Genomic DNA, 27416 nt, shown 5'->3' with positions numbered 1-27416 from the left:
AGAACCGCACACTTCACAGCTTTCAAGTGTTGGAGAGAGATCCTCCTGGGAATTATCCAGCGAGAGATGAATCCTCAAATGCTCCTCACCCCTCCACCTCCTCTCCCCCACAACACCTACCCTTCCCCATCCTTCCTCCCTCTGCTTATAATCCCCCCCCCACTCGTCTCATTTTCTCTCTTTCCCTCCTCCGTGCAGCTCCTTCAGTAGCTCGTGTTGTTATTTCACCCTCTGAGCTACCTCTTGCCCTGCTCCTATTTCACCTGAAGTGTCGCTTCTCTCACTTTTAATAAAATAACTGTTTTCTCTTATACTTCCTCTTTTTTTTTCATTAATTTATTATTTTTTTTATAATCAATGTCTTTCAGGGGCTGGAGAAAGACATTCTTAAAAAGAAAATAACACTGCAAATGAGTTTTTCTGGTCAAGCTAGGGAACATTGATAAATTATAGCTCTCTGTGAGGAAGATAAGACAAAAGAGGAGGAAGAGGAGGGGGAGCGGGATGGGGGGGAGTAGCTCCAAAGCTGAAACTCTCACATTCGAAACCATGTTGTTGTCATGTTTTTTTTTTTATTTTCTTCACCAAACTGCTTGAAATTGTGCATAATAAATTCAGTTTTTAAAACTCTTTGCACTGTTACATCATTTTAAATAGCTGTCCTCTGAAAAACATGTATGTCCAATAACTTTACTCTTTAAGAAGAAAAACAAGCTTATTTTCAGTAATACATTTCTCAGATTGTTTAACTGATGCTTTGGGTTTGACAAAAGGTCACAACATTTGGAGATACGTGGTTTTAACTGGACGGGGATATCTTCCCTATTGGCACTGAAAAATATTGTGAATTTAAATTAGACTTTTTATTTTTATCTCAACTCTTTGATTTATTTTTTAAACAGGTCTATGTAGAGATTATAGTGTCCTGGAAGAACAAAATCTCTTAGTGTAATAAAGAAAAGGAGTAAAATAAAACCAGCTGTTTTTGTCATACTTCCTTGTCTTGAATTTAAAGCCCATTAAATTAACCCTTAAATGTCTCTCTCCAAACTCTCCCTTTTTCTCTACCCCTCCAATCTCTCCTCCTCCTCCTCATCGTCCTCCAAGACTCTGACATGGGCTACAGTGGAAGCCTCTCTAACTTCCATACAAGAGAATCACCGTGGCCTCTCGACACACACATTCATAAAAGGCCTACCTGTTGGCTTTTCTCACTTTTCTTTTCCACCTCACATTTTTGATTATCTCATATTTATTCCTTTTTTTCTGTTTGATTTAACCTATAAAGCGTGACATTTCTGTGACATTTGCATGAACTGATTGAAGCAATTGAAAACGCTTCTTTACACTGCCATCCTTACCATTTATGCAGCCATTAACAAAGACATGCTTGTTTCCATGGATACCACTGTCACAAAAATACAAAACTTGGTTAATCAAGGTTGAGGCTTCGATGGTAAATAACAAGTGATGTATGAATGTTTTCATTTAAGAGTGTATTGGTTATTTACAGTTACGGAGTGCAACACATGCTCCAGCATGGCAAGTGTAGACAGGATGAAGAGGAGGTATGAGGGTGAAAGAGGAACAACAAAAAAGGAGGAGGCAGGGAAGGGTGGCAAGAACAGATGAGGAGAAGCTGGAAAAATAAAGAGAGAGAAAGCGAGAAAGAGGAAGGTGAGGGTGTGAGGATGATGAGGAAGCACAAAGGGGGAGACAAGGAAAGGAGGCAAAAAAGTGGCTCCTGTTGTATCGGAGCAGCGGTGTGTGAAAACACACACTCTGCACTCCTGTCGCCTTGCCGCCTAATGAGGAGAGCCTCTCAGGAGTAGAGCACGCACACACAAACACAATGAGAGCACACACAAGCACACAGATGAAAACACCCACAAGCATACACATACAGTAGAGCGCACAGGCAACACACAAAGATTTACAACCATGCCTTTGCATAATAACTTTTGCCGTCCAGTTTCAGTCCCATCCCCCACTTGCTCTCTTTAATGTGATGAATGAGAGTCCCCGTGACCCCGTGCAGCCACACACACACACACACACACACACACACACACACACACACACACACACACACACACACACACACACACACACACACACACACATATACATATACATAATTCCAGTCTCAAATATTGTACATAGTCTAACATGAAACAAAATAAAGAGATGAACAACATACGAAGCACACGTACATTCACACAGACACAAAACCCCCAAATGCTCAAGGAGACATTTTCAGTTTTTTTTTATGCAGACAAAGAGGCAGATATGCAGTCAGATGGAAACCGTCAGTCACAGATGAAAAGTCACTGGCTTCCTTCCTCTCTCTCTCTCTCTCTCTCTCTCTCACTCTCTCCAGCTTCCTCCTCTTACTCTTCCTCCCATCCTCTTCCTCTCTTTCTCTTTGCACTCTCATGCATTCTCATTATTGCTGCTCCTCTCTCTGCCTCTGATTCGATCTCTTCTCTGCGCTTCATTGTGCTTCTTCTTCTTCTTCTTCTTCTTTTCTTTGCTTCCCTTTCCTTATTTGGTCTTGCTATTTTTTTTTTCTTCCCTCTGCTTTACTCTCAAAGAGGAAATTGGAACTCTTTCCTGCAATCCATCTGTTGTCACACTAATGTCTGCACCAGTGCACCATGCTCTGTTCCTCCTCTGTTTTCCCCCCCATTTCTGCTCCTTTTCCATTTCTGCACCCACCAAACCAACCCCACCCTGCGCCCTTATACATACACAACCACACAAGTACTACTTTCACTCATGTCCAGTCAGCAGGTTGCGTAACTCCCAGTGCATTCTGGGACTGAATGCATGCATTTGTGTGTGTGTGTGTGTGTGTGTGTGTGTGTGTGTGTGTGTGTGTGTGTGTGTGTGTGTGTGTGTGTGTGTGTGTGTGTGTGTGTGTGTGTGTGTGTGTGTGTGTGTGTGTGTGTGTGTGTGTGTGTGTGTGTGTGTGTGTGTGTGTGTGAAAGAGGGTGCAATGTGAGCTTGTGTGCAGAGATGACATTGCAAAGTAAAGAGGACAGAAGCAGTTTTGGTGCATAATAAAACTTGATCTATGGCTGCTTTGTAATCACACTGACCCACAGAAACAGACACACACACACACATAGACACACATACACACACACACGCACACACACATACACACACACACAATCCGTCAGGCTCTGCAGTCTGACGATATGTGCACACTTAGCAAATAGACACACATGCAAATAAATCACACACACGCGCACAGACGCACTACCTCCCCCATAAATCATGCATGTAAAGAAATCACAGAGACACACACACACACACACACACACACACACACACACACACACACACACACACACACACACACACACACACACACACACACACACACACACACACACACACACACACACAGCCCGTGCCTATGTGTGCGATACTTTGGGCAAATGTACTCACAGTTGCACACTCTTAAAAAGAGCCACTTAGCCAGTGCAGGCTTGTGCCCCTGTCAATGAAGAGTTAAAATGCAAATTATTAATCCTATTTTGATCCAGGGAGAGAGCCGGCTGGGAATGTGACTGTGAAATCCTGTTTGAATCGTGCCCAACCTCACATGGTCCACTCGGCTGTGTGTCAGTCCTGCACTGTCATGTGGAAATGTCACAAAATGACCAGTCGGAATAAAACAATAAAGGGAGAAATTCACCCCCCCCCCCCCCCCAAAAAAAAAAAGAAAAAAAAAAGAGGAAAAGTGGAAAGCTGCCTCCTATTTTTTGGATTAAAATGGGGAGTTGGAGTTTCTGTAGGTGCCGTTTTCTTTGTGTGCTCAGCCATGATGGCTATCGCTGCTTGTGTTAACTACCAATTACAATTTTATTAAACAAACCAGACTTTCAAGTGGTATCATTTTGTGCATCAGGCTTTGTTTAATTTGTAAAAGTTTTCTTCAGTCAGATCTCTATAAACTACCTTATGTTATTGATATTTAGACGTGTGTATTATTATAGAAATAATTCACGAATGTGGCATGTAGCTACTGTATTGTTGAGCTCGCTGAGTTTCACACTCACTGTTACACAGAAAAACAGACAACAGGAGATGGATGGAGGGTTGAGGATGGATTTGGGGCGGGGTGGGGGTGGGGGTGGTGGTGGTACTGTGGGTGGGGAGGGTTGTGGTGGTGCGGGGGCTTATCCAAACATGGCCAAGACAACTGAGGGACCACAGAACAACCAGCCGGCAAGCCACAGCACCACATCTTAAGACAGAATACCAAATGAAGCAGACTCCAATATTACCCTGCCTTCACCACTCCAACTGTCTGGGGGAATCTATATGATGAATCATGAAGAGATTTTCTTTTTTTCTCAGTCTGTTGTAACTCTCTGCTTCTCGCTCTGCTTTCTCTCTTTGTCTGTTTCCTCTCTCCTCTCATTCTTTATGTTATTTTTAATGAACTTCTCCCGTTGCTCCCTCTCTCCACTTCAACTTCTCCCATTCTGCTCTCTCCCTCTCTCTCTGCTCTCCCCTCCTCCTGCCATCCACTCCTTCTTTCTTTTTTTTTTTTCCTGCTCTCTCCACAACTCTCCTCCTCTTCCTCCTCCACCATCTCCATCTCCCTCTCTCTCTCTCTCTCTTTTCAATGTACATAACAGTGTACTCTTTAGGAGGGAGCCCTGGCGGTATCTATGGCAACCGGATTGCTAGGCAACAGCCATCTCTCCCTTCCTTTCCTGCGCCGTGCAGCAGCGGCAACAATCAACCAATCAAAAGCTGAGGATGCATTTCGGAGTACGTGAAAAGTTCAGAAGACATTCAGAAAACACTGAACGCTGTCTGTGTCCACATGTTCCGTCTGAACAATTATCACATTAATGTACAGCAGATCAATCAGTCTTTGGAAATTAAAATTAATCATGTGTTATCAGGCTGGGAAAAAAAACAATAAAAATACATTAAGAGGGATTTTCATCTGAATGTGAAAAACAAAACCAGTTTTGTTTTTGTTGGTGTGCACAGGAGCACACAAATAATAGGTATTGGAGGCACAACTGTTTATTAGCATACAATTACACCCCACTGGGGCCCACTGGAAAGAAGTTTTAAAGATGAGTCATTAAACATTAGTATTTTGGGCAATTTGGCCGGTCCTGGCAGTCTATGAGCTTCCAAATTATACAAGATGAAGTAAAAAAACCAATTTATCCACCGGATGAATCTGTCTGTGTTTCACAGTTTTTAAATCTGGTGCGATATTCCAACGCTGGTCACATGGATGCAAACAAGTCATGCTCTATGAAACAAGCATGAACACCAGAGACTTCCATCGGCCCAGTCAACTAACTTCTGAATTAGCCCTATGGTAACTGGTATGGAGATAAAATAATTCAATCACTTGGCCCTTCTGGACTCTCTACATGTTATCGGAAAGATTGGATCAAATTCTGAGAATGAAGGAAGTCATTTAACAGATGCCTTTCATTTCATCGATCCACTATTTTACAGTTGCAACAGTACAGCGTTGGAGTAGGCTATGGCGGACCCTATGACGTAAGCACCAAGCAGTAGCCAAGAGTGGCGTCATGCATCGGTTTGTGAACAGTCTCAAGTTCGCCATCTTACTAGTTTGGAGCAGGGACAAGCTGGGGAGGAGCAAGCGGTGGATCTGACTTGATCTGACTGGAACCCAGCAATACTACGTTCTGTCAATGATAGTGGAAACCTGACTGCATCACAGGCCTGTCAATCAAACAGACACACCCACAAAAACACAGCATTTTGAAGCCCATTTTCCAAATAATGATGGGATCATCTTCAGTTGGACTAACGGTAAACTAAGGAGAAAGAGCGACTTTGGGGAATGAGACCAAAATGACGAGTGGAATAAAAACTAGTCAACTAGTTAAATGGGAGTCAATGGAGTCGAAGGCTTTTTGGAGCCACTCTCCAGTGGCACTCGGTGGTATTGCAGCTTAAGGCACTTCCACATCGGCCTCATTTTTTGCAGACCCGGAAGCTATGTCCACTTTTAGAAGGGGGCGACAAAAGTTCCACAGTGCAGCTCTGAATCATTTTATAACACTGGCAGCATTATAATGCATTTAACATGAGGTCACGATTTATTGGTCGACTTTGTCCTAATAAATCTCAGTCAGAATTTTCACGTTTGGGAAGTTTTGCCAACAAACTGCTTTCAGTACAAAGACTTCACAACTTACAAGACTCCGTGAACTGACAAAAACCATAGTTCCTGTAAAGAAACACATCTGCCCAGTGACACCGCTATAAATGGCAAAGCAATAAACACAAGAGCTGGAGTCTCACCACACCACAAATAACCTTTGCTGTTATTCAGAAGAGAAAGACAGATAAATGAAGAGGGAAAAACCAGAGACCGCGCTGCACATGTGAAGTGACAACAGACAGAGAGCAGGGAGCGGCCATTTCAACGTTGTCGTGTATTGATGTTGGTTGATCAAAATTCGTCCTTTACTCCTCTGACTGCAGACAGAAAGAGGAGAACAGGGAGGCCATTTTGAAACACAAGGCAAAAAGAAAAAATGGAAAGGGGGGGGGGGGGCACACAACAACCAACAATGGTGAGCAGGAACAGAGGGATGCTGACCTTCAAAGGGCTCAATTACATGTCACACGCACGCACACACACACACACGCACACATACACACATGAAGTTGGGCATGATTGCCCATATAGTACAATCACACAATTCAGTGGCACATAAAGGGACAAATACACACAGACCGAGAAAATGTACGTCTGTGTGTGTGTTTTAAAAAAAAAACACACATGTAGAAACACACACTCAGTGTCCCTGCTGCTCCACACCGTAGGACCGTCTGTCCGTCCAGATAAAGTGGCCTCTGAATCTCAGTTCTGATTTGAGAGGGGGGATTTAATGACAACTACACCCCCTCCTCCTCTTTCTCTGCCCCTCCCTCCTCTCTCTGTTTTCTCTTTCTGTCTCTATCCGTCTTTCTTTTTATTTGTCTCATTCATCCATTCACTCATTCATTCACAGTTGCTGTCTCTCAGTTTGTCCTATTCCTGCCATTTCACCATTATTCTCCTCTCTCTCTCTTTTCTCATCGACCTCGTTCGATGTCTCTCTCTCCCTTCACTGTACCTACAAAACCAATTTTCAGGTGGACATTGTAGGGCCGACCTCTAAAGTAAACATCCCCCTTATTCATCCACTTCTCCTCAGCCTCCATACTCTTCGTCTTCTGCCCCCCACCTCTCCCCATTCCACCATCACATCAATGCCAAACCAGCCCCCAACACCTCCAGCCTCCGTCCTGCTCTCCCTCCCTCTGCACCTCCAACCTCTTCTTCTCCTGTTTGGAGGAAAAAGGAACATAGTATGTGGTGCAGTCATGAATTTTAATGGGCGCTGCTCATTTTGAGTAAACAGTCTATCGGCTAGGATCCAGATATACGCGGAGGGTAAGTAGTGGTGGCTGATTTTGGCGATGGCAGACACAAAACAAGGAAATTAATTATGAGGAAAAAAGCCAAAGCTGATGGATGAAGAGAACTAAGATGAAGAGAGGATGGAAGACGAGGGGCAGAGAGGGAAGGGAGATGAGGGTTAAGTGAGGATGCAGAGCGAAGTGAGAAGAAGAAACGGGTGAGAGATGGACAGAGAACAAGAAGGAAGGAAAATCTCATCTCCTGGTGGAATAATCTGTCATTTATCACTGATGGAAACACAGGGAGAGAGAATGGAGCTGGGCGAGGTCCAGAGAAGACAGACTTTTATAGTTTCTGTGATAAGTTTTTGTGTGTTTCGGCTCACATTTGTGTTGTGGGAGCTGCACATATATACTATTGCATCTAGACAGACAGAATATAGCATGAATTATGCATGCAGGGCTGCTCTCATTCAAGGTAGCCATATTAATATTATTACATATGTGGCAATATACCGAAGGGTGGAGGCTGGTGGAGTCTCTGTCCATGACACTCAGCAAATTGGGAAAATGTATAATGACACTCACACACACACACACACACACACACACACACACACACACACACACACACACACACACACACACACACACACACACACACACACACACACACACACACACACACACACACACACACACACACACACACACACACACAAAACACTGCAAGCACACTCACTCGTATAAACACACTTACGGAGCCTTGCAAATGCATGTGCACTTGTGCGTCACACACACGCACAACACACACACACACACACACGCACACACACACACACACACACACACACACACACACACACACACACACACACACACACACACACAGCCTCAGAAAATGCAATCTTCTTTGCTGAAATGAAAAAGGAAGCTTAGCCTTTTTGGATGTTGTGTGTGTGTGTGTGTGTGTGTGTGTGTGTGTGTGTGTGTGTGTGTGTGTGTGTGTGTGTGTGTGTGTGTGTGTGTGTGTGTGTGTGTGTGTGTGTGTGTGTGTGTGTGTGTGTGTGTGCGTGCGTGATTACTGACTGTTTGGGAGGGAGTGATGGGGGATATTAAACGATTCAAATGCTGCCTCTCTTGCTCTCCTCCACTGGAGAGACCTAAGACTGCAGCATGGCCACATACACACACACACACACACACACACACACACACACACACACACACACACACACACACACACACACACACACACACACACACACACACACACACACACACACAAACACACATATATACAGTATACACATACTGGGCCGGTCTGCTCTGTCAGACAGGCCAATTTAAAAACACACACTGCCAATTAACTGCAAGGCAGCATAGTTTCAGTGTGGACGTTGTTGCAGTGCAGCACACACACTGATCATGTGGATGTGTGCATGTTTTGTGTGTTTATCTGTGTTCTATTCTGAGCAAATTGCTTGTTTTAAAACCAGGAGGAACAAAGAAAGTGGATGATTTGTCTGTCTCAAATGTCCACAGCTATTTCTCTTGTTTTTTTTTTTAGTGTGAACAACTGTAGACATTTCACTGATGATTACTGACCAAAAACAAAATCTCCCGCAGGACAAATGCAGCAGAATGCTATTGTCCTTAAAAGAAGAGTTCAGAAACAAACAAAGCACGAAGACGGAGGACAACACTGACCGAAAACCACGCGGCAATAGAAAAAGTGGCCCTGGGGAGGAAAATAAACAGCCACAGAGAAACAAAGACGGCAAGAAATGTGGCTGCTGGAGCTGACAGGATGGAGGTTTGAGGTCTGATTCACAACCTGTTCACAGAAACCTAAATATTTGCTTTACTTGTTGTTCCCTGGCATTTATGACTCTCTTACTGTGCCCATGATACATTTAGCAGAACCTTTGTAGCTTTGTGCTAAGTGCAGTCTTGGGATGCCTACAACCCACAGTAGTGTTATGCATACAGTACATTTCAAGGTTTTTCACTGCAGAGGTGATCTTTGGACAATTTTCTTTAAATGCCTGCACAAACCTGCGTCCCTCCAGGTTTTGCATAAGGCCACTTTATAGCTTCAGGAAGTCTGCCAGCACTCAATAACTCCCACACCTACAGTTCATTGTATTGCATACTGTAAGGTAAAAGTATCACAGGGAATCATGTGGCATGAGGTGATATTCAAAGAGATGTTTCTTCTTTTATGATGGGCACTATAACGTCTCATGTGTAATAGATGTGTTGGTCCACGTTGCAAAATGTAGTAATTTCACAATAACAGCTCAGTTTTTCCTTGGCCCATTCTTTTCTATTGGTCTACATCCACATGACGTGACATGACTGTCCAACCCGTTCTCATCCCAAAGCATCAGATAGTACCGTTTTGTCGAGGCCCACTGGCATCTCAGCCAGCGACCGAGGTTCCTCTGGTTGAGGTACCTAAACCGAGTTGTTAGGTGCAGAAAAAGATCATTGTTAAAGGGTTAAAAAAGGCATTTTTTTTTCTTAAATATGTAACATGACATATGTACTGTAGGTTAAGTTACGTGCATTACGTAAGTTAAAAATGTTACAAAACTTTACTTACTTGCGTTACTTAAAATATATTCACATTGTTGTATGCCTTCTCACGGACATGAACAGCAGCCTCCTGGGAGAAAGTCCTGTGTTTGTTCCATCCAACCACCCTTACTCTTTTAGAGCTGTTATTGTGAAACTAATGTTTTGCACTGTGGACCAACGTGGCTATTACATGTTTCGACCTGCAGTACATTTAACAAAAGCATCTTTATGCTAAGATTATTTTCAGTAGACTTACAATGGGACTAAAATCAACTTGGACTTAATATACTTTTGGGAAAAAGGGCCCAGCTTTGTATCTGCTAGCTAACTGGGACACCAAACTAAATGAGTGTTAACTCTGCAGATTGAACGCTTCAGTCAAAAGGTGATGACGCTGTTCCTGTCAATGCGAGCTTTCAAAAATCATTCAACAGCGGTGGTGGATTTTGGATAATTCTTCAAATCTCCAGATGATGTTCTGTGGCAGTGCATTTTTATATCCAGTGCAAATGTTATTGTTTTTTTATTCTTGTTTTCGACAATAGCTGCACATGCCAACATGCAGTAGTAAAGTCAGATAAATATTGCACGTTTGCCAAACAAACTGTGGTAAAAGTTTGGTTCAGATTAAGCAATGACAAACTTGTTTAAGGTTACTGAAGGATTGTTTCTGAAGGTCAAACTCAGACCTTCACACTCTCTGCCCTGCTTCATAAAGGACACACTGCACCCTGAAATGGAACTGAACGTTTGCACTGGTCATAACTCATGAGGTGTGGAAATGTCCAATATGAAAGCAATTCATTCATAATTCAAGATACTGGGCTGGAGCCTTTAGGATGAGATATACTGACGGGTATGCTCCCTGACAGCGAATACTGCAACAGCACTGATACTCTGTGCTAATGATTTATTGTTAGGACATGAAGTAAATCACATCACTCAAAATCTCGGATCAATTAGTAACAAGACTGGAGCTTACAGTTTACGGTGAGACTGTAGGCACAGTGGTGCTTTGAGCTAAGAACTAACATCAGCGTAGTTAGATGCTCCCAGTGATAATGCTGATGCTAAGCAGGTATGATGTTTATCATGTTCACAATTTTCTTAATTTAGCGTCACCATGTTAACATTTGCTAATTAGCACCAAACATCACGTACAGCTGAGGCTGATGGGACCATCATTAGGTATTTTAAAAACACTGATGGTGTTAGAGGTAAAGCCATCTAATATTTGTTGAGACATGTCAGTCCAAAAAAACACAAATGTGAACTAGAGGAAAATTCAAGGGATCAACAAAGTAAACCCTAAGCAGTGTAAATGACATGGCTGTATGCATGTCCACTACAGGAAAATGTAAAACTGTCACGCCTAGAGAGGCCAAAGCGTCGCCATTTCACGTTTTGCTGTGATACCGGGTTGCACATTTCATGGCAATTCAAGTTAAGTAATTAAGATATTTCAGTGTAGACCAAATCCTACAACACAGCACTGGATCAAAAACACCTTTCTACATCCACATACTGTCTGTGTACTACCTCGTGATAGTATGGACCAGTGCATTAATGAACACTCATTGGGCCTTGGGTAGCTACAGCCAGACGGTGTGCTGTAAATTAAAAGATTGATACACTAGAAGCTGAGATACACGTGTGAATGTAGAGGACACTGGAAATTTCTCTGAGTGTGTAACTAGTGTTTGTTCACTGGCAGTTCTTTAGAGCTGATTGAAGTGTCCTTTACACTGTCTGAATGAATTGGCATTCATCATTTCCAGCAAGGTGAAGCCAGTCCTTAATTAAACTGCATTATGATAAATGTTATATAGTAATTGTACAATATATGTGTCGACCATTAGCATTTTTAAAAGTTTCAACACAGTATTAATACAGTAATAGTACAAGAAGTTTAAACATGGTCTGAGAATGACATTAGCTCAGGGCTACAGCAGCCCACACAGTGAAAGGTTAGACGCTGCACTGCAACAAAAGCAAACAGAGTAAAATTACCCTTGGGCTAACTTAGCCCTGGAGCAATCATGCTAATATCGAGGTGTCATGTGCCACCTGCAGTAGATTTTTTTTTTGTGTTGACAGGGAACAACAGGCAAAAGTGTCACAGTCAGCGTCCCTCAGAGTAAAACCAGTGTAAACGTTCAGTTCCCCTGTTTGTCCCTTTTCATGTGAGGGTTTTCTGTTGTCGTTCTTGCTCCCATTTGCAACAACATAATTACTGCAAAGATTATGCATCACCTAATAAGTACCTAATAACCTGACCCCTGTTTAACCCAGGTCAAAGTCTTAAAAGGGAATCATAGAGAGCCAAAGAAGTCAACTGAACTCAGAAGTCCACGGGGAGAAATCTTATCCTTCATGCAGGTAGGTGCACAGTTCAGATTCGGTCCAGTCAGCATTGTATCCGTGTGTAATGCTGCAGGAGGAACTTCGGGACAATCAGCGGTTCATTCATTCTGTAACTGAGGAGCCTGAATCAGTCTGTCCAGCCAACCAGAATCCACAGGAAGTAAATAATGGATGAGTGATGGACGATCGTGAGTAAGTTTAATATTCAGACTGCAGACTCACGCTTGTGGTTGTTCTTGCGCTGGAAGGGTAGTGTGTGTCGCTCAGAGTCTTCTTCCCCCTCCTCATCTGCCAGGTGCGTGTGAGTGTAATGGTAGCTCAGCCCTGGGCGGTTCTTATAGCGCTTTCCACAGACTGGAACACACACATGCAGCAGTGTGTCATATTAGTTATATATACGTGTGTGAGTTGAGAATAACAGAGTAATGAAAGAGATAGATGAAATCATGAAGGATGTGACTCTCACTGTCACAGACGTAAGGCTTGTCTCTGTCTTCAATGGCAGGCAGCTCTTGTCTCTTTCTCATGCCTCCAACACCGCAGGCCTGCGGAGAATACAAACACACACACACACACACACACACACACACACACACACACACACACACACACACACACACACACACACACACACACACACACACACACACACGGATATCAGCCACATACAAAAGTACACATGGAAGATAAAAAAAAAGTTTGAAATTCCAGACTCATCACATAAGTCTTGAATGCATGCACATACACAATCAAAAGAGCATAACAGCACAGTCCTCGCTTCAATGTTCAAGTGTCTACACACACACACACACACACACACACACACACACACACACACACACACACACACACACACACACACACACACACACACACACACGTACACACACACACACACACTATGCAAACGTGCATTCTAATCATCTGCTCTCAGTGTAAAGCTCCACTTCCAACAGGAGGGGGCTGATGACACCTAGCAGGGGAGCAACAGTTCCAATTAGCAACCCTGGTGTCTGTGTACAAGTGTGTGTATGTGTGTGTGCGCACACTGAATGTGTGTGTATGATGATTTTCAGAATATGTTGTTAACACTTGATTATCTTCCCATAGGATGCCCAAAAAGGGTGGGGGGGGAAAAGATGTGTCTGATCTAATCAAAGTTGTAAAAAAAAAGAGGTCACCCCAGCATGATTTAATTCACTGGATCCGTCTGCATTTATTTGTAATGACTGTTGGTGTGTCAGATGGTATTTCATTACAGAGTCTGGTATAAAGAGGAAGCACGAAATCCTTCCTGACATGCCATATTTCACACTGTGTGAAATATGGCATATTCTCAGACGAGGAATTAAAAAATAGTGACAGTTTCTCTAATATACACGGGAGACTTTTCAATAATAGCCCTTAATACCTTATAAACTGTTGTCTTATTAGAACAATGTATGTCTTTATGTATCTAACAGAGGGGATGCTGAACACTAACCTCAGGCCCATCACCTTGAGACTCTGAGCAACATCTGGGACACGTGTAATATTGACTTCGCCCTTTCAAACTGACAGTGAAACAGTTTCTTTCCTGACTTATTAGGTATAAAAAGTAAAATGAAGTATGAAATGCCATTGTTGTCTTACCCGTGCTTTGGTACGGTTCTTCCGCTTTGGGACGTCTTCCTCCAGCTCGTCCACCTCCAGCTCATGAGGGAAATCCCCGACAAGCAACTTCTATGTGTGATATATATATATACATATATATATATATATATATATATATATATGGAGAGAGAGAGAGAGAGAAGAGAGAGAGAGACAGGTGGACTGTAAAACAGGTTAGCTAGTTTACTTTTTTCCTTTCCTTTCCTTTCCTTTCCTTTCCTTTCCTTTCCTTTCCTTTCCTTTCCTTTCCTTTCCTTTCCTTTCCTTTCCTTTCCTTTCCTTTCCTTTCCTTTCCTTTCCTTTCCTTTCCTTTCTTTTCCTTTCCTTTCTTTTTTTTCCTTTCCTTTCCTTTCTTTGGTTTTGAGGATATTTGCATGATCTCAGCATGGGAAAAAAACTCAGAAACAGAACCATTAACACTAAATACGGCCAAATGTGTCACCATTTAATTGCAATCATATTTGATTTAAGATTTGATTCAAACAAGTATAGGCTACTGTGTAATTTAATACAATGTAGTTTTATAAAGTTAGGGGGATCACAGGAGGACTATCAAAAAGAACCAAAAACCAAGCAGCACAGGCAGATTTATCTTGATTTTTCTGTCAAGCTAAAAAAAAATACTACAATTCCCACAATACAACTTGATAGCATCTTTTATTAAAATCCTGAGTGTCCCAGATGTCCACTTCTTTCAAACCCCTCACCTGCAGTGTGTAAAGCAGTTTTTAATAGAAACGTTCCACAGGTCAACATCATTTAGATGAATAAACTGAACTTCATGTGCAAAATCAGTGGAGAGCCCCTTTAAAACAAGAGGCTTTTGGATTTATTTTTTCCTCAGGAATATTTAGGGAAACACCAGCTTTATGTTAAAAGACACTCGTGAGATTGTGGCTTGGTTAAGTTCAACTCTGAGTCCTAAGAAATGGAAAGAGAATGTAGGGAAGGAGTGGACATGGAGCGATGATCGGACACAGTGGCCTGACTGTGAGAGTTTCAGCTAGGGGAAGCCCCGGATTAAAGGCCCTAAACACTCCTCCAGCTCTCAAAGGGCCACTGTGAGCGCCATTCACTCACGGCTGATTGATTAACTGTCCATTTGAGTTCAAGAGCAACAGCCTCGAGCTGGTGAAATACTTCAGACAGATTTGTATTAAGATTTTACACAAAATTTAAGTTTCTTTTCAATGTAAAAAAAAAAAAGGTAAAAAAAAGGTAAAAAAAAACAACTTTGAATGCTATTTTGTTAAACACAGGAATAAAATCACTGTAAAACAACAAGCCGCCACGCAATCACACTCAATCGGAAGCACGCGCACACACGGTGCCAGGAGGGAACTGTCAGAGCCGCGGGAGCCGGTGTCACCGCCAAAACACACACTCCGAGAGAGACAAAGGCAGAGACAGACAAAGAAACACAAACACAGAGGGTAGTACAGGCAGATGAAAGGAGATAGACAGCCTGACATACGAAGAAAACAACAAGACACAGAGAACATCAAAGAACTAAAGAGAGAAGAAAGAGAAGGGAAGAAAGGGGAACCCGAGTCTCACCTGACACTCGCTCATTGGCTCTTCTTCCTTAGTTTCTACCTTCTTGTCCAGGGTTTCCCCAGCGAGCAGCGACTCCAACACGGGACCATCTGGGATCCCCCCCTCCTTCTTTAGCGAGGCCTCGTAGTCTGGAGAATGAGACAATTACAATCAGGAAACAGCGGAGATCTCACATTCATGCTGACATGCACAGTTGAGCTGACAGTGCCCTGAGGAAACAAAATTTGGCTGGTTCACGAAACCACGACGACTTCAGCTTCTGCAGAGGCTGAAATGATCATCTGCATGTTAGCATCATACGATTTTGTACCGCTTGTACTCTCAGGTGAAGCAGTTGCTGTATAGAATGATCAAAACACCCAGGTTTTGAAGCAAAAACTATGACTGTACATGAAAATGATGATACAAGCACAAAGATCAGTGACACCACACAGCCATAAACAACCAACAAGTTATTTCAAAGGTCAGTGGGAAATTATTCTGAAGTCCAAAACTTTTTCAAAGGTACCAAATACCTGAATTTGGCGACATGTTTATAGAACGATACCGCTTCAGTGACTGCTGGAACAAACGTACATACAATATGCAGTATATGTGGTATTATTAGCCTTGCTTTAGCAGATATAAATGTCAAAAACAGCAAGTTGTGGGGTTCAAAGTTAATGGCCAGCATTCATTTACAATTTTAAATATTCAACTCATAGATAGACTAAACTTTTATCACTGAAATTATGTCAGTGATAAAAAATATAGAAGTTCTTAAAATGTTCCATCCCATTTCCTACTTACCGATCTTGAACTCTATTGGTACGAGCCGTGGGTCCTCCAAGATGTTTAGCCGTCTCTTCTTGCGCCAGCAGCGCGCGGGATATGTGTACAACTGACCCGGCGCATGACCTGAAACAAAGGAGGAAACACTGTGTAGTTATAGGACATGCAGTCATGATTGATACGTGCAAAATAATAATAATATGTTTTAGTTAGATCATAATAATTCTAGCATGCCAAACTCTGAGGTGCTGTATCATACTTGGGCAAAGTAGAGCTTCAAGCTAGACGTTAACATATCTTAATTTACTGCGTAACATTTTCCAATCAGGTTTTCTAGTGTTTTCAGATAATTGATCTCCAAAGTTATTTCAGTTTATCCTGTAGGGCAGTCAGTCAAGAGATGCAAACCAGGCAAATGTTTGGAGCCCCCAAACAAAGTTTTAGTAAAGGGGCCCCCCATGGTCATTCAGATTGGGCACATTAGGCAATGAAAACTATAAACCCCCTTAAACCTCCCATAAAGGCACGATTATAAAGTGGACCGTCGCTGTCCCCAAAAACCCTGAAGTAAGGCCTCTTCGAGCTTCCTTATAAAAGGTATCATGAGGCTTTGTTGGGTTCCCAGAGTGTATGATCATCACTTATGAGGGGGACATGTTTCTCAACCAGATTTCATGGCAACTCATCCATTACTTACTGCGATATTTCACTCTGTGGATCATAAACATCTGCACAATGTTACTTTAATCTAGTAGCTAAGATATTCACTTCACATGGCTAAAAACATGAACGAATGTGGTATTCATGGTCGTGTTGTTGGGTGAAGTGTTGATCAACCAAAAATGTAATTGTTAAAATGGTTTTGTAAATGAATACAACAAAAACCAATAAACACGAACACTCAAATTCATTAAATAAATAAAAATCAAATCAAAAAATCTTTCCAATGCAATTTAATGCCGTAACTACAAACAGACAAAACACAAAATTCCAGTGGCAAACACCAGGCACGCCCTACACACTACAATCGTTAATGCACCACACAAGTACACACACACAGAAGTGCATTCTCTCTGGAATAGTTGGCGCCAGCGGCGGATCGTTGCCTACAGGGGTGTCTGATTCACTACCAAAATACACTGATGTTACAGAGCAAGAAAAAAAATGAGGAAACACCCTTTGGGGAAAGTTTTTTTTTTTTTAAGTTGAGGTGTGAAAGGCCTAGAAAAGGGGAGGAAGGAAAGAGAGACAGAAACAAGCAGTGTAGAGGACAGAGGGAAGCTGACTGTTGTGTAGCACGACAGCTGGCAAACACAACACGCACACGCACAATCGTATAACAAAGAAGAAGACAATTCAGAGTGCTTCTTGAGCTACGCAGACAACCACTTCATAGAGTGCCCAGGTAGACACAGACACACACCTGGTCCACGGTGGTTCTTCTCCATCCAGATGTAACAGTTGCTCTGAGCCACGCCGGTCTGAGAGTCCAGGAAGGGGAGACGCATGGAGCGCTCTGCGCACAGCCGGGCATTGTAGCTGCGACAGTGTTCAATGGCCTCCTTATAAAACTCCTCGCCGAGACTGAGACAGGACAAAGAAGGAAGTTAAAGTGTGTGTGTGTGTGTGTGTGTGTGTGTGTGTGTGTGTGTGTGTGTGTGTGTGTGTGTGTGTGTGTGTGTGTGTGTGTGTGTGTGTGTGTGTGTGTGTGTGTGGTGTGAGGAGGGGGGTCAAAGGTCAAGGACAGGATGGAACGTCAACTAAAAGATGATGTGTGTGAGTAAGAAGTGGAAGGGTGTTCAAATGGACTTTCATGGACAGGTGTAGGACAAATTTTTATGTGTATGTGTGTGTGTAAGCTTCACACTGCACACACACACACACACACATGGTAGCATGAGTACATGTGTGTGTAAGTCAAAAGGGGCAGTGGGTGCAGAGTCATGGACAGTTACGGTGTGTGTGTGTGTGTGTGTGTGTGTGTGTGTGTGTGTGTGTGTGTGTGTGTGTGTGTGTGTGTGTGTGTGTGTGTGTGTGTGTGTGTGTGTGTGTGTGTGTGTGTGTGTGTGTGTAGGCGAGCGGTGGAGATGCACAGTCCTATTAACCCTGGTCGCAGCAGACGAGCTGGCAGCTACACACTGTTAACACCACACACACACACACACACACACACACACACACACACACACACACACACACACACACACACACACACACACACACACACACACACACACATTAACACGCACACACTGTACAGTAAAAGAGTCTCTAACACATTTTTTCCTCGCCGAGAACAATGTATGCACTGTATTTTCTCACCTGTACAAGTGTGAGTTTGATTAACATTCAGTGTAATATTCTTGCAATGTCCCTCCTGCCCTTCACCCCTTACACCCCCCATCTCTCACCCCTCCCTCCCCCTTTACCTGTTCTTGATGACTGCACCTCCAGATTGCCTGTAGGGAGAAGAAGAAAAAAACCAATAGATGTGTGGTGAGTCACTCCTCCACCCCACCCTGTTTTCTCCACTATTCGTTTGGCTTTTCTTTTACAACACATTTCCGTCACTCTCTCGCTCCTTCACTCATTTTATTTGGAATTATGTCTCTTTTCTGTTTTTTATTTGCAAATTTAACTTTCACAACCTTCACGTCCTCTCGCTACACTTCTTGTTTCTTCTTTGTTTGAAATGTTCCTCTTCCTTTGCACTTCTCTCTCTTCTTTTTGTCTCTCTCCTGTTAATCACTCCTCTCTAGTGTCTTCCTGCTGAGTGCAGACATCAAGGTCACTCTGCTATACAGACGGTAGATACAGGACACACAAAACTGCACACACTCGCACACACACATGCACACATTAAGCGACAATGCAAGGCCAACAGCAACCCAGCAAAAAACAGTACAGTGTAGCCACATAACGATTTGTTGGATTTCTTTTCTGTGCTGCCTCTGAAAGGCGTGACTGATTAATTGAACGATTAATTTTGCAAGACATTTAGGAAGAAAGCTCAGATTGTATGTGGATTCGTGGAGAATTTGGTTGCAACCGCACAATGTGTTTCTGCATGCTGTTAGTTTTTGATGAGAGGGCTCCAACAATTTGGCATTGCTCTCCAAGAGCATTGTCAGACTCAAAATACATGCAGCAGAGCCAGAGAGTCTTTTTTTATTCCTCGTGTAATTCTCTCTTGTCAAAACCTCCCACCTGCATTATCCACAATGCAACTTGACCTTTGACACTTCAGTTCAGAGAGTCGGAGTGTTATGCTTGTAAAAGCTAGCCTTGAGCTTCTAGCCACAACTAGAGATGAGGAGTGAGCCACAGAGGTCCGGTCAGCTAACGTTTGTCGAAACTCAACCCCCATTTTGGTCTTCAGCTGCACCTGAAGCTGACTCAAGTGAAACCACTGGAGGCACAAAAGACTTTTTACAACTCTTTTCCCATTTTAGTCGTGCTGCCTGACACCTGAAACAGACTTTGATCTATAGAATTTTAATATATCACAGCTTTCCTTTAGCAAGTCAACAAATTAGACAACAAAAACATCTGTTTGCCAATGTCCTTCAGAACAACTCATGGAAGTGTTTAAGGAAACATTTTGGTTGTAGTTAAGGTGACCACTTTAAGGTTAGGGGATCTCTGTTGTCATGGTTACAAAATTAAACACATGGTTAAGGTTAGGTTAGGTTAGGTTAGGTTAGGTTAGGTTAGGTTAGGTTAGGTTAGGTTAGGTTAGGTAGTTACTTTATTAACCCCCGAGGGGAAATTTTTTCGCTACAGCAGCATACAGAAGCAATAAGATAATAATAGAACAATAGAAAAGCAATAAAATAGCAGTAAAATAGCAGTAAAAAATATAAAATATAAAATGCACAGTATATACAGTACAGTATATATCTATATACATTATATACAAACAACCAAGAAACACAGACAACAGTGTTATTGTTGTGTGATGGATTTTGCCAGAGGTGAGTTATTGTACAGTCTAATTGCGGTAGGCAGGAATGATCTCCTGTATCTGTCCTTGTGACAGCGGAGCTGGAGGAATCTTTTGGAGAAAGAAGTTAGGGAACATTCATGGTAGAGCCCGACCGGTACTAAATTTTTAGAGTAAAAAAGATTTGTATTCTTTAGTGGAGATGATTTTGCTTCTGTTTTGCTTCGTTTGCTTCGTTTCATTGTATCTGTTCTACTGCTCACCATTTTTAAATTTCCACAAGAATATTTTTCTGTATGTTGTTCTTTTTCAAAAAAATGTTTGATCAGTAAAACCAGGATCAAATCGGCTGGTCGGTGTATGGATTAGGTTGTAGATAATGGTAAAAAATAAAAAAAAAAAAAAAAAAAATTGACTGTCTGTTAGAAATGACAAATGATTTTCCATCTCTTCCATTTAAGTTTGATAGTTTGGTGACATACATCCACCTCAACCTGCCCTACCTTTGGATATTGTTGCCACAGTGTCACTTGACTTTGTCATTTGCTTTTGTCTGAAATAACAAAACCATGAGATGCCTGCATCACTTGAGTGTAAACATGTGTTCATTTAGGACACTGCTTCTGTCATTCTTCTTGGGAGAACAATTTCCCATTCCCTGATGAAGGCCACAAGTCAAGTTAGTTCTTAATACTACAACTTTTTTTTTTGGAGTATTAACCGTTTACAAACAAGATACATACACTAGAATCTGGTGAACAATTATAGGAAAAAACAGCATGGTCTGTCAAAGGTTGGGGCTCGTCCAGGATATGCAAAATTTAAAAAAAACATAACCACAAAACACCACAGCAGCAAAGACCAAAAAATGCAAGCTTATGCTCATGGAACTGTTTTACTGCAGAAGAAGCAATTCAGGAGAAAAATAATTACTTTTTGCAGGCATATAATGGAAAAAAAACCATCACTTTTCTTTTGGTTATCTTCACCAAAATCTAATCAGTGCATTCTCAGCCCAAGGCAAACTTTCTGCCAAATTTCACTGGAATCTGTTAAATATTTTTTGATATATCTACTAATGAACAGATAAAAAGGAAACCAACTCACAGCCTTAAAAAAAGCTCAATGAGTTAATTATTGAAGCATGCCTCAAGAGCACACTACGCCACACTAAAGAAGTACAAACAAAGCATATCATCACAATGCAAAATGGAAGGAGAATAAGGTTTGAAAAGATGGGACTTTTTTTTTTTAGATGAGGAAAGATGGGGGGAAATCCTCTTGAGACAATGTCAAGTAGAATCAGCTGTCCTGGTTGGAAATATGGACAAATTCTGCTGGGCCATCAGACCCAGCAGATGCTGGTCAGGTCTGACAGCTTGTGCATGGCATCTTCAAAACCTCCTAAACCAGTCCTGCAACCTCGCGGGCCACCGCTGGACGTGTGACATTTAAAGGATGTGATTGGGGCGTCAATATGTGGGGCATGCTGCGCTCGTGCCCGTGAACGTGTCGTTGGGAATGAGCCGCCGGTCTTCTGCTGAAGAGAATATGTTTCTTTACAGCTCAGCGCCTGCAGTTGGCGGCGCATTTGACCATTACATTATTTTATGGCCTGCGTTGGAGTCGCGTCACCAGAACTTTTCCTCACCTCGTTTCACTTTGCTTTAGTGCGGTGCCTCTGATCCTTCCTGCAGTTCACAATAAACGCATGAAGAATGGAGCAGGATAGAGGCCTGTCCAAAAAATAGCAGGTTAGATCCACACAGCCAGTCAGACGCTGCTCACCCATTATGAGGCCTGGTGGGTAAAAGTGACACCTAAATGCCTGAATGTTACATCTGCCAGCAGAGGCCTGGCCAAAATAGAGAAATCCATTCCCCTTAGAGACAAATATACAGTACCTGCTGTTTGGATATAAATAGTGATGAGCAGGGAGAATAAACACTCGCACACACTGAGAGGTGCTCAAACAGTCACATACATTCAAAAGGCACCGGCCCAGACAGCTCTACATGCTGCTTTCTAAAATATTAAGAGGAACATAGTGAGTAAAAGACTTGGACTTCAAGGCTGCAAAGGTGACCAATCAGAAATACCAGAGAGAGAGAGAGAGAACAGGAGTGGAAGATATACTCCCTCAGCACCCTTCTCACTTCAAATCTCCTCCCCTCCATCCCTCTTTCCTCTACTGCCTTTAGAGGTACTGGAATAAGTCAGTCCCCCCCTCGATAATAAGTTGACAGCTGTAGAAAATGGCTTCCTTTCAATTTGGGTGCCTCCAATCTCATTATATTGTGATAGGAGAGCTGCATGACTGTTTGCCTTTTTGGAGGCACATACAGAGGAAGAGCCGAGGCACTCGAAGAGGAGGCTGAGCCGGGAGATACCCAAAAAGAGAGAAACAGAGACCGAATATTGGGTGGCAACATTTGAAGACGGACTGAGATGGGGCTGGGGGAGGGAGATTGAGACAGAAGAAAGTGACAGAGAAAGAGGCAGAGACACAGACAAACAGGGAGGGAAGTGATGAAAAGATAAAAAGTTTGAAAGACAGCGTGATGGACGCTGGAAGTACTGAAATCTAACCGAACTTATTGAAAAGCTCACTTTTTGGACGCGGCTCACAGATGACATCCTCATTTTTTAGCTCTCTGTCATCTAAAAGAGCACCATGAAGCCCTTAATTCAGCTGCAAATAGCAATGAAAGGGTCGTCAGACTTTCAACACCGATTTGAAAAATAATAATCGCCAGCTCTTACTTTTGATTCGAAAGAATAACACTGAGTGGGTGGCAGCAGCGGAAAGAGCGTGATCAGCAAACATTCCCTCAAAATGCTAACTGGCCAGCCTGCTAATAGAATAGCAAACCTGAATGGCAGAGAAATAAAGCTATTCTCAATTCAGCGGGGGACATCCTGTGCTGCCTCGTGCACCTGCAGGTGCAACACAGATAGTCCTTTAAAAAACACTCGTGATGACAGTAAGGCTTGTTTGTTATATGGAGCTGCAGTTAGGAGATTATTAACTGAGCTTACCACATAGACTGAAAACGGGGAACAGCAAAGGTGACAAAATGTGGCATCAATATTTCTCTCAGAAAGAAGGCCATTTCCCCAAAATGTTGAACTATTTCTTTTGCCAGGGAGAAAGGCTCAGCTACGAGACAGATGTTTAACACAGAGGATATTCCTCGAAATACACAGGGAAAGTCTCACAGCTGCAGCCCTCTGGCTTGTGGCCACTGTGGTCCTATCGGCCAAGCAGTTGCTGAAAACACAGACCACAGGGAGAGGCAGCGAGAAACCAAGCTACCTCATCATCAAACCACACAGCCGATGAAGGGAAAGCCGAAACCGGATTCTACACCTACACACACACACACACACACACACACTTGCACACCAACAGACAATAGCCTCAGTCAGCATGAAAACTAATTCAACAACTCTGATCATTTTTTATAGGTGATGTTTCTCAACATTTATTTCAATTTCTGGTTTATTTCGGCCATATTCGACATTAATGGATGCAAACAGACTCACAAGCGCAGAGAGAAATACTAGCAGCTTTAGTAATGAACTGGCGTAGAGCCAACTCTCCAACAAACTGGAGCTGACTACCAAAAATGTCCAGGCAGACATGACAAAAATGACAATCACGAGGCTGCACTCTGCAAGGGCACAAAAACACAAAGGACACCTGTGCACGCATCCATGTTCTCAGACACACAGAGGAAGACCAGAAACATGTATGCTGTATGTTTAAACTGTATTCAACGAGGATGCACGCCAATATGCATGCAGACATACATGCATATATGCACGCACAGTGTAGACAATGAACCTGTAACTACACACACACACCCACACACGCACGCACACACACACACACACACACACACACACACACACACACACACACACACACACACACACACACACACACACACACACACACACACACACACACACACACACACACACACACGCCAACTCCAGATTAGATGAGGAAAGAGAATGAGCGTGCCTGGAGCATGTAGACTGTGTGTTTGTGTGTATATGTGTGTATGAATCTTAAGCCCACACAGAGCTGTCTGCCTCAGCCTGCGCTAAGCAAACAGCAGGGAGGGAGAGGCCTCCACGAAAACACTAAGGAAACTGGTATCAGTGGGAGCACACACACACACAAATAAACATACTAGTGTAGCTGACAGGCAGTAGATATAGAACCGTCCTAAAAAGCACAGCCACCCCACCAGGCCCACCCTGGGTAAGCTATTGTCTGAATCTCTGGGTGATCCCTCAAGTCCCATCCAGCACAAGCAGTCCACTTCAGCACATACTGAGTCTCAGTCCAGCGTTGCATCCACACACACACACACACACACAAACACACGCACACTGCTGGCAGCGGTTTCTGGTTATGGTGCAAATTAACCACACCAATTAGCTGCTTCTCCACCCAATAGGGAAACAGAGGGCTCCCCCTAGAGGTGAGATGACTTCATCATTGGGAAAGCCAAAGAGAAATATGAGGGAATCATAAAAATGTGTCCACAATTACGAGAAACGTCCAAGCCAACCAAGGATTTCAATTCAATGGTGGTTTCCAACTGGGTGAAATTAGGTAATTAAACTGGAAGGAAATGAAGTAGTTCACATGTAAATGTCTTTATGAGGGCTGAGGGCAGAGCGAGTGCTCCACTTTAGGTTTGTTAGCAAATGCTGCCGACGCTGTGACTGTTAGCTCTATGTGTGTGCGTGTCTGTGCGTGTGTGTGTGTGTGTGTGTGTGTGTGTGTGTGTGTGTGTGTGTGTGTGTGTGTGTGTGTGTGTGTGTGTGTGTGTGTGTGTGTGTGTGTGTTTGGGTTAGTTTTAAGCCTGTAAAAACACTTGTGCCTCCATACTCAAGTCTGCCCACCTGGTCCACACACCTGTCTCATCCGCCATTGTCCATCTGTGCAGTTATGCACACACACACACACACACACACACACACACACACACACACACACACACACACACACACACACACACACACACACACACACACACACACACACACACACACACACACTTGGGCCTACAGAGCTTTGTGTGTGTATGCACAGCGGAGGACTAATATCAGGCGGCCTACTACTGTTCCTGCTGCTCCCCTCCCCCACCCGAGCCCTGCCATGGCTGAACTCAACAGATTAAACTATGCAATATCACCCTTACCAATTCACCCCTCCTCTTCCTCCCAATCCAACTCCCCCTCCCCTCCACCCTCACCACCCCCAATTCAATTTCTTCTCCACTCTCCTCTCTCTCTCTCTCTCTCTCTCTCTCTCTCTCTCTGTCAAATGATTTGTCTTTTTTTCTTCTCTTCTTCCAATCTGTGTGTGTGCAAGTGCAAAGTGCACACGAACACATTTTACTGCTCATCAGAAGATTGCTAGGCTGCAGTAGTAGGAAGATATATATGTGTATATATATATATACGCACACACACTCTCATCATCTCATGCACAATGATGTCGTCAAATTCCTGTGAGAAAAAGGAGGACAGGTGTTGTGTGTGTGTGTGTGTGTGTGTGTGTGTGTGTGTGTGTGTGTGTGTGTGTGTGTGTGTGTGTGTGTGTGTGTGAGAGGGAGAGAAGAGAGAGTGCATGTCAGTCAGGAAAGACAAAGAGGCCACACACTTGGTTTGACAGTGACAGACAGACAGATGGACCGACAGGAGTGTGTGTGTGTGTGTGTGTGTGTGTGTGTGTGTGTGTGTGTGTGTGTGTGTGTGTGTGTGTGTGTGTGTGTGTGTGTGTGTGTGTGTGTGTGTGTGTGTGTGTGTGTGTGTGCAGAAGCGAACGTCTGCCACATTACCAGCTGGAAAACGTCAGTTTCCCACATTACCAGCTGGAGATGTGTGTAGATGTGTGTGTGTGTGTGTGTGTGTGTGTGTGTGTGTGTGTGTGTGTGTGTGTGTGTGTGTGTGTGTGTGTGTGTGTGTGTGTGTGTGTGTGTGTGTGTGTGTGTGTGTGTGTGTGTGTGTGTGTGTCTGTGAATCTGCAACTGACTGTTTGTATATTTGAACATGACGCGAGATGTGACAGAGAAAGGCAGAGTGAGGACGGCAGACATAGGCAGAGCCGTGCAACAGATCATGTCATTTCTGTCAGGGCTTTGTGTTACCTGCTGTGTGTGATATTAATGAAGACTTGCATCCCATTTCCTGTGTGTATCTTCCTCATTGTCCACTGGGTGTGGTTATCTGAGAGTCACACGAAGTCTGTGAGTCGCAGGCCTCCCTGTACATGTATGCTTCCTGTTTGCACGTGTTTGTGTCTCCACATGATTATCATTCATACATACTTATAATGCCTGCTGAGTATTTGTATGTGCATGTATTCCTGGTCCTGGCACGTGTGTGGGTGTATATAGCCCATAGCTGGCTGCAGTGTGTATTGAGGGCAGTACATCAGGGTAAGGCAATCTGCCTCTGAACAGCTCCTTCAGGTGAGATTTATCACCACTGCACTTGGCCTCTTATTATGGCGATGGATTCCCTACCTTCTGTATCTGGGTGTGCACGTGTGCGTGCATGTGTGGCTATGTGTGTGTGTGTGTGTGTGTGTGTGTGTGTGTGTGGTTTCATGCCACCCCCCCCCCCCCACACACACACACACACCTCTCCACCCCAGTCTGCATCCTTATTAAAGTGCTGCAGAGGGAAGCAGCCGTTGTTGTTTTTTTGTTGACTCCTCCCTCGACAACTCCTGATAGGGATCCACTGGACACGCAGAGGCACTGGGAATAATATAAATGGGGAGTGACAAGGGAGTAGAAATAATGTGGAGAGGAGAGGAGAGGAGAGGAGAGGAGAGGAGAGGAGAGGAGAGGAGAGGAGAGGAGAGGAGAGGAGAGGAGAGGAGAGGAGAGGAGAGGAGAGGAGAGGAGAGGAGAGGAGAGGAGAGAGAGGAGAGGAGAGGAGAGGAGAGGAGAGGAGAGGAGAGGAGAGGAGAGGAGAGGAGATGGAGATATTTGAGCTATATTCTCTCCTCTTCCTACCGCACCTACTTCTTTTGGACGTCAGGTTACACCCAAACAGAACTACAAATTCCAAATTTCCTGGC

General features: G+C 43.4%; 1 protein-coding gene across 1 annotated transcript in view; it reads right to left on the bottom strand.

Annotated features, from left to right (window-relative positions):
- The window catches only part of dpf1 (double PHD fingers 1), a 45932-nt gene that overhangs the window by 14397 nt on the left and 4119 nt on the right, over positions 1-27416 (bottom strand). Inside the window, 7 exon segments of the mRNA XM_069696687.1 lie at positions 12601-12732; positions 12845-12923; positions 14011-14100; positions 15589-15716; positions 16378-16485; positions 17783-17943; positions 18789-18818. Of these exon segments, the coding sequence (XP_069552788.1) occupies positions 12601-12732; positions 12845-12923; positions 14011-14100; positions 15589-15716; positions 16378-16485; positions 17783-17943; positions 18789-18818 (728 nt within the window).

Source organism: Brachyistius frenatus, unplaced genomic scaffold (genome assembly GCF_029030835.1).
Source record: "Brachyistius frenatus isolate BFR_SWC_R1_liver_20210118 unplaced genomic scaffold, ASM2903083v1 Contig_1, whole genome shotgun sequence".
NCBI classification, from domain to species: Eukaryota; Metazoa; Chordata; class Actinopteri; family Embiotocidae; genus Brachyistius; species Brachyistius frenatus.
This window is presented reverse-complemented; position numbering and strand designations above follow the sequence as displayed.